A 9,058-nucleotide genomic window follows, 5' to 3' on the forward strand; every position below is an offset into this window, starting at 1 on the left:
ACAGTACGCGCAGAGTGAGCTAGGCGCAGATAAGACAAGATCTGGAACTTCATCGTCTCTCCCGAAATGGAGAGCTGGCGGTGCTTCGCATCATTCCGAGCAGTCCAGAGAAACCACAAAATAATGAAAGGCAGAAACTCCCTCACATTGCCCCCTGGAGCCCAGACCAGATCCCTCTTCCACGTACTAAGGAATAACCTGAAATCCTCAGTATCAGGGATACGAACCCCAAAGACAGCTCCAAAAAATGCCAAACAGGGCGAGCCACCGGGCTGCGAATAAACACATGCGTGAAAGTCTCAGACATATCACAACACTGACAACGAGACGCTAACGCAAAGCCACGGCGCTGAAGCACCTCATCAACTGGGAGACATTGATGCCAAAATCTCCAAAGAAAGAATGACATCGTAGGCCTCAACAAACTACCCCAACAGGGGCGATTAATATCAGAGATCTGTGCGCGAAAACGAATCAACTCCCAGGCGGACTTGACAGAAAAATCACCATCGGAGCTATGGATCCAACGAGCCGAGTCTGGCTCTCCCGAAAGAATCGGGACCAACATAATCTGCTCCGCAATAGAAGGAGAAACTGCTAAGCAAAGAAGGTCAAAATCCCAAGTTCCCTCAAAAAGAAAATGGGAAACCAGAGCTCCACGATCCCCACAGACCGCAGTTTGACTGGACAGGGGCACCTCCCTGAACCAGCAATCATCCCAAAATGAAACCTCTCCATGGCCGACACGCCAGCGAATACCACTCTCCGCACGAGGTCTGATCTGGAGCAAACGCCGCCAAGTGGGAGAGATAAAGCCACTGGAAGAGACTCAAGCCGGGTGCGCCAAGAGACAATACTTCCTCATCAAAAATTTGGCTCAGAGGGAAGAGCCCTGCCTGAACCTAAACCACAATTTTATAGAAAAGCTATCCACAAGATCTTTCAATCTGCGGAAGCCAAGACCCCGCTCAACCACAGGGAGACAAGTCCGAGACCAACGAGCCCAATGCCATTTCTTCTCCAAGGGCCTAGACCCCCAAAGAAAGGCATTAAAGAGTCTCTCAAGTTTTTCCATGTCAGCCAACGGAGGTTGAACAACCTGAAACAAATATATGGGCATCGAGAGGAGCACGCTACGAATGAGGGTCATGCGGCTCCCCGGAGAAAGATTACGAATCTCCCAACCCTCCAGCCGCCTCCTAACAGCAAGGTCATGAAACGATGATCCAAGACAGTCATGGGTTCGAAGATGGCCAAAATATTGATACGGTGGCGATCCACTAAGGTGTGGAGCCTCTGGAGGGACTTAGTGTTACCTAGTCCCCTGATATTCCATATGAGGCAATTCATGAGGAACGAGCAGTAGGGGATCTCGATCTGTGTCGAGGGGACCTAGCTCTGCGCCTATTCTTCTTTTGTTGAAAGTCTCTCGATTCAGTTAGGCGTTTATTGACTTGGTTGGACATATCAGTGTCATGGATGTCCCTATCAAAATCTCGTCCATCACAGGACTCAGCACGATGCCCGTGCAAGTCAGGGTCTTCCCCAACAGAGGAGGAGGAGACAAGAGTGAAATCAGAGTGTGGGGGACCTTGATGGTGGACGATCTCCTCGAGAGAGTAGGAGGAGATTTCGGGCGGAGAATTAGGATTAAAGAGAGCTCGAGATGACGGGAGAGAGACAGTCGGGATCGAGTGGCTACTGTGGTTAACCAGAGTGGGCATTCCAGATCGGGGTCCCATTATCACCAAGGTTGCCGGAATCGGCCGGAATCTGTGAAACACTCCCCGTCTGCGCAGTGAATAGTACCGCCGAGGAAGAAACCGGTGAATGCGCCTGAACGGGGGAACTAGATGGTCGCGGAGTAGTATGACTAGCTTGACAAGGAAGAGGCGAGTCTAATGGAGTACCTCCGGTGCCGGAACGAACGGTTGTCGTCGCCGGCGAAGAGGAAGCCAAAATGGTCGCGATTTCAGGCGAAGAAATGACGGGTTGCCGGAGTCGAAATGTTCTGAAATTTGGAGGATAGGGTCACCGGAGGACGGCGAGTCAAATGGTGGTGGTGGCCGGCCGGGAAGCGGCGGCGTTAGCATGGCGGCAGGTGGTGATTAATAGTGACAAAGGTAGTGTGTTTTTTCTCACGCTTTTACTGTGTGTTTTTTCAGAGAAAATTTTTTGGGGGCAAATGGTTGGTTTGGGTTTAGGGTTTGGGGTTTGGGCTTTTGGGTTTAGGGTTTAGGGTTTAGGGTTTGGGGTTGGGGTTTAGGGTTTGGGTTTGGGTTTGGGGTCTCGGGTTTGGGTCTAGGGTCTGGGGTCTAGGGTCTGGGGTCTGGGGTGTAGGGTCTGGGGTTCGGGTCTGGGTATGGGGTTTGGGGTGCGGAGTTTGGGGTTTGGGGTTTGGGGTTTAGGGTTTTAGGGTTTAGGGTTTTGGGTTTCGGGGTTAGGGTTTAGGGTTTAGGGTTTAGGGTTTTTTTTTTTTAATAAAACACCGCTGGAAGCGGGGGGTTAGGCAGACCCCTACCTGTATATATCCACAGAATAAAACAGTACAAAAATAAAATCCTAATTGAAGAGTGGGACTAGACCAATACCTCTCCAAAAGGCTACTAAACAAATAACAACAATAAAACCTAAGGTAGCAAATACAGCAGCAAAAGCTAAACCCTAGGAAAAGCACATAGCAACTAAACAACATAAAAACAGTAAATCGTAAATAAATGTAGCTCGGGGCCAGAGATACCACTGATATAAATCATCCGGAGCTACCATAACACTCATCAAGAGAACATGAAAGGAAAAAGCCGGCGAGCAAGGAGAAGCCTGCAGAGAACGCCCGCCAGATAGCAGATGTGGTGTAGAGAGAATAACCAACGAAGAAGCTGCTGGAGCCCTCCCATACCAATAAAACAATGCATTGAGATTGAAGGTATCAGAACCCAATCTCACAGAACATACAATCAGAACTTTCTCAACATCCTAAGTGACTCTCGCTAAGCTGGTAATATAGAACCTCTAAAGAACCTCTGAGAAATCCAGGAGATGATAGAGCTAACAGATGGAGCAAGTAGACAACACCCCAAGAATGAAATCGATAGTAACTCCAAGTCCAATAAAGTACTCAGCAGCTGGGTGAAGAAGATCGACCCAGACATCGGAGATAAAGTAGGTGTATAAGATCAACCAATGAAGCAGCACACCTGAAAAAATCTAAGCACGCAAAACACACACGAAAACGCACACACCCAGAAAATAAAATACGCAGATGAAACACACGAAACCTCGCACACAGTCACACCCACACACTCACGCACTCAAACAATAATATTTTTTTTTCTTTCTTTTTTTTTTCTTCTTTTTTTTTTCTTTCTTTTTTTTTTCTTTTTTTTTTCCTTTGTTTTTTTTTTTTCTTTTTCCAAAACCGCAAACAAAGGCTAGTAGCATCTGGCTCTGAGGTAAGGGAGCCCAGAGAGATCAGATCGGGCAAGGGCGGAAACATGGGCAGGGAGGGATGGTCCGAGAACTAGGGAAAACCGCCTGAACGTGTAAGCCTCCAATGCTAACGCATCCACCACCGAGTTCCCCTCACGGAATATATGGGAAAAATGAACCTGTCGCCCACTCAAAAGACAAACAATCCTGGTAACAATGTGATCTACAATCCAACTACACCTCCTAGATCTGAGAGTATGAATAGAAATCAAGGAATCAGTCTCAATCCAAAGAGGGAAAAGGCTGAAATCAGTACAGATAAGGAGACCCCTCCACACGGCCCACAACTCTGCTCTGACATTGGTCCCGACACCAATGAACTCGCTGAAGGAAAGGATGGTCCTGCCTGAAGAATCTCGAACAATGCCACCTGCAGAAGAATCACCGGGGTTGCCTCGAGAGCTACCATCCACATTCAATTTGAAACAACCCGTAGGGGGACGAAGCCATCTGACAATCGTCATTTTGCGGGTTCTCAGATGACGAACCGAGATTCCCATGTGACTGGCAGCATGGGAGAAGCCCAGCCAATGGCTAGACGTGATGGTATGGGCAGAAAAAGCCAGTCTGAGGTAAGACGTGATCTGGGAAATGACAGTCGCAGCAGAGATATGCAACTGTCTATGCTTGGCATCATTTCTAGCAATCCAAAGGAACCACAGAACGATGAAGGGGAGGAACTCTTTCACATGACCACCAGGTGACCAGTTTAGGTTCTTCTTCCAAGCACTGAGAAACAAACTGAAGTCAAGGGTTCGAGGAATACTGAACCCTGAAGATGGCCCCAAAGAAATGCCACACAGAACGGGCAATCGGGCCGTCAAGGAATAAATGGGAAAACGTCTCTGACATGTCACAACAATGACATCGAGACACAAGAGTAATCCCACGATGTTGAAGCATCTCATCAACAGGAAGCCACTTATGCCAAAATCTCCATAGGAAAAAGGACATAGTGAGTCTCAGCCAGCTACCCCAGCAGGGGGTGAAAATATCCTGAATAGGAGCTCTCGCACGCACGAACTCCCATGCAGAACGGAAAGAAAAAGCGCCATCCGGGCTCAGAATCCAGCGAGCAACATCTGGCTCACCACGAGCAATGGGGATCAGAGTAATATCCTCGGCAAGAGCTGGACCAACAACAAGTGAGAGCCTATCAAAGTCCCACCCGTCGTCCAAAAAGAAGCAAGAGATACGAACGCCACGGGCACCACAGACCTGACGCAGAGTGGATAGGGGTGCATCGCCGAACCAGGTATCATCCCAGAAGGATAAGTCCCTGGTGCCGACCCGCCAACGGATGCCAGACTCTGCCCTAGAACGAATATGGATCATCCTGCGCCATGTAGGAGAAATGAGCCCCCGAATGGGGACATAAGACGGATGCGCAGTCCTACAATACTTATTCAGGAGGAATTTCGCCCAGAGGGAAATGCCCTGCCTGAATCTGAACCATAACTTGATCGAAAAACCATCGACCAAGTCCTTCAACTTTCGGAACCCGAGGCCCCCTTCAAGGACAGGGAGACAAGCACGAGACCATCTGGCCCAATGCCATTTCTTCTCAAGGGGTCGAGACCCCCATAAGAAACCATTAAAAATCAGCTCAAGTCGCTCGATGACCGCCAAAGGAGGCTGGATCACCTGGAATAGATAGATGGGGAGGGAAAGGAGCACACTGCGAATTAGAGTCATACGACTCCCAGGAGACAAGGTGCGGGAGTCCCAACCTTCTAATTTCTTCCTAACAGATTTAAGAAGAGGCTCAAAGAGAGAACACTTGCGATTCCCTCGGAAAAGAGGGACTCCAAGGTATATGGTGGGAAGCTGCCCCTCTCTGAAGCCTGTCAAACGAAGAAGTCGAAGCCGAGAACTCGCAGGGCAGCTAGGAGGAAGAAAGAGGGCACTCTTGGAGACATTGACCATCTGCCCCGAACAGTTGGCATAATGCCCAAGAAAATCCATAAGGCGCCGAATGCCACGGGTCCCACCATTAGCAAAAATAATGACATCATCAGCATAGGCTAAATGGGAAACCAGAGTGTCGCACCCCGATCGAAAACGAGAATCCGGAAATTGCAGAGAAATACGGTTCAGCCCCCGAGAGAGATATTCCGCCCCAAGAATGAAGAGGAGCGGAGATATGGGGTCTCCTTGACGAAGACCCCTGGAGGAACTGAAGAAGCCGGCAGAATTGCCATTGATATTCAAAGAAAACTTGCAATGGGAAATGCAAGCCGATACCATGCCAACAACTGTATCCGAAAAGCCAAGCTTTTTAAGAATCTGGAGGAGGAAAGGCCATTGGACCTTGTCGTAAGCCTTAGCCATATCCAACTTGATGATGACATTACCCCCGCGAGAGGGAAGGTTGAAACTATGAATGAGTTCATGGGCAAGAAGGATGTTATCAGAAATAAGTCTGCCAGGAACGAAGCCACTTTGATTCAGAGAGATGATCTTCTCGACAACCTTGCTCATACGCGAATAGAGCAACTTCGAGATGATCTTGTTCGTGACATTACAGAGGCTTATGGGACGAAAGTCAGTCCAGGAATGAGCTCCCTCAACTTTCGGAATCAGAGTGATGGTGGTGGCAGTGAAGCCCTGGGTCATCAGAGACCTATGAAAGAAGTCTAACACCGCATCGAGAACATCATGCTGAATAATGTCCCAACAGCGCTGGAAAAAAGCCGAGGAGAACCCATCGGGTCCCGCAACACTATCCATGTGTATAGAAAAGACGACAGCACGAACCTCTTCCAAGGAAGGGTCTGAAGTAAGATGGCGGTTCTCTGAGTCCGAGATCAGAGGGATGAAATCAGAAAAATCAGGGCAACTCAGAACAGAAGGTTCCCCATTAAGCAGGTTCTGAAAGAAGGCGGTACCAGAGCTTTGGATGAGTTCAGGGGAGGTCAGACACACCCCATCCTCCCAAATACGAAAATCTTATTAACCACACGCCTCTTCTTGACCATGTTGTGGAAGAGTTTTGTGTTTTTCTCACCATCCGCTAACCATTTGCAGGCAGATTTTTGTTTCCAAAAATCCGCCTCCATGGCAGTGACCTTCGCAAGATCTTCATTACACTTGGACAAGCGAGTCCAGTGTAAATCAGAAGGGTCAGTCTCACAAGCAACTTCCGCTATTTTCACAGCAGACTCAGCAGCAGAAATTTTATCAAAAATGTTGCCAAAGACATCCTGATTCCACCACTTGAGGTGACTCTTGAGGCGCTTGAGTTTGACAAAGAGCCGAGTCATACCCGTAAGCTGACAAGGATTATGCCAGTTCAAGCGCACCGTCTGAAGGAAATTGTGATGCCGCGTCCACATGCTCTGGAACCGAAAAGAACACGGCCCACGAGCACTGATGGGAGTGGAGATAAAGAGGGGGGAATTATCGGAGACAGTACGAGGAAGATGCTGAACTCGGATAGAATGAAAAAAATCACACCAGTCATTCGAAACAAAGACTATCCAGACGCTTCCAGATGGTTTGGTTCGTCCAAGTGAAGGACGACCCTTCAAACCCAGCGTCAACTAAACCAGACTCAATAATGAACTCATTAAATTCGTCCATGGGAAGGCGACGGCCCCCAGAAGTACCAAGGCACTCACTGGCATCCCGAACGATATTGAAGTCCCCCCCAACAAGCCAAGGACCCATGTCAGGTTTGATCTGAAGCAACGAAGCCCAAAGATCGCGCCTTTCAGTGTAACCACACTTGGCATAAACAAAAGTGCAAAGGACAGAAGTAGGGAGAAAAGAAGAAGAGACGCGGACGTTTAAAAGCTGAGCATGATCAAAGACACACTCAACCTGAACATCCTCAGAAGAGAAGACCCAGATGTGACCAGAAATATTAGAGATGACACTACGAAATCCCAACCTACGAGACATGAAACGCGGATCAAGCGGGATCATAGGTTCCAAGATGGCTAGGACTTTGACGCGATGTTTCTTGACATAGGCATGGAGCCTTTGTTGGGAGTTTGGGTTCCCAAGACCCCTGACATTCCAAATGATGCAATTCATGGGGAACGGCCATGAGAGGGATGTCGTTTCTTAGATGCATTATCAGATACACGAGGATGCGGAAGTTTTTTGGTGGGGTCAGGCATGTCGGAGTCCCTATCAAGGTCGACAGAATCCCTACCATCACAAGATGCTGACCCGCGGGGAGATAGGAGGACAAGATCCCGCTCTGACTCAGAAACCAGAAGACTTATCTCAGAAGAAACTAATCCCTTCTGGGAAATTAAGTCCTCGAGAAGTTTGGAAGAGACATCAACCTGAGTAGAAGGGCTAGAAGGGATGGAATGGTTGCTATGATTTTCCACACAAAGAGGATTGCGATCCACGCCCAAGGGAACGCCGACCTGCGGGGAGCCGAGATCCTCAGCACAGTCCGCAAAAAGAACGTCATCCTCCTCCTCCACCTCCTTGGCCCATGGCTGAGCTAGAGGGGCACATTTAATCGAGAGGGATGACTGGAAGGGGCTAGGAAGTAAAGTCTCATTGACAACAGGGTGAGGGATGACACGGGGGATCGAAGAGGCAGCTGGGGTCTGCCCAGAAAATTGTAAAGCGACCTCCTGAGGGGCTTGAACAAGTGGAGGAAAGTCAAGGGAATCACCGTCTTCCAAGTTCCTAAGAACCTCGAAGGAATTTCCAGAGGCAGGGGTTTGAGTGTAAGGGGCATTATGAGCAAATTTTCTGTTACGACGACGGGGTCGTCGAACAGCATGAACTGACGGAGCCTGAGGCCTCAAAGGAGGGATCACAGGGGAAGACGGAATACCATCCTTCTGACAGGGAACCGCAGGGGGGGAAGAAGAGGAAGGATGATCTTCAGGTTGGGAACCCCTTGACTCTTTGGTAGGATGAAAAGCCGACGCAGAGGATCGGGAGGGACGAACCGGCCTAGGATTCTTGCCATGGGAATAGCAAACAGAAGTAGAATGACCCAGCATCTTACAGTCAGTACAGTAGTCTGGAATCTTTTCATACACAACATCTATGTCTAAAGTATGGTCACCCCAACCCGCCCATACCTGTTTGATTGGAGTATCCAAAACGTTTAGTTCAACACAAACCCGAGCAAAGGCACCTCGGGAGACATTAGCAGTGAAATCATCGATTTTTATTGGGTTCCCTAGAATTTTTGCTAACGCAAATAAGCTAGTCTTATCGAATAAGTGAAGGGGGAGTTCAGGGAAGCGGACCCAGACAGGTGCAATGGGAGATTCCTCTTGGAACTGGAATTCAGGGGTCCATTTGGAAAAACGAACACTGAGAGGACTGAAATGCAAAGAACCACGCGACCACAGGCGCGCATAATCTTCCTCGCAAGAAAGAATAATGACAAGGAAGCGACGAGGGAGGAATTTTAAATCGTAATTACGCGAGAAGCCGATGGTCGCAAATGACGCAGATAAAGATGAGTTAGTAACAATCGACCGATTCCCATTGATCTTACCAACAAGGGCAAACTTGTAAGGAGCGGCGAGGGATGAAATAACTGAATCGGGAAACCGAATCCCTGGTTTCCCGTTAACGTAAGTCG

General features: G+C 48.7%; 1 protein-coding gene across 1 annotated transcript; it reads right to left on the reverse strand.

Annotated features, from left to right (window-relative positions):
• Positions 1-6,948: 6,948 nt before the first annotated feature.
• On the reverse strand, positions 6,949-7,527 carry LOC140820131 (uncharacterized). The gene has a single exon (XM_073180454.1). It carries the CDS (start codon positions 7,525-7,527, stop codon positions 6,949-6,951), a length of 579 nt encoding a protein of 192 aa, XP_073036555.1.
• Positions 7,528-9,058: the final 1,531 nt, after the last annotated feature.

The sequence above is a fragment of the Primulina eburnea genome, chromosome 18 (assembly GCF_022965805.1).
Source record: "Primulina eburnea isolate SZY01 chromosome 18, ASM2296580v1, whole genome shotgun sequence".
Taxonomy (NCBI): Eukaryota; Viridiplantae; Streptophyta; class Magnoliopsida; order Lamiales; family Gesneriaceae; genus Primulina; species Primulina eburnea.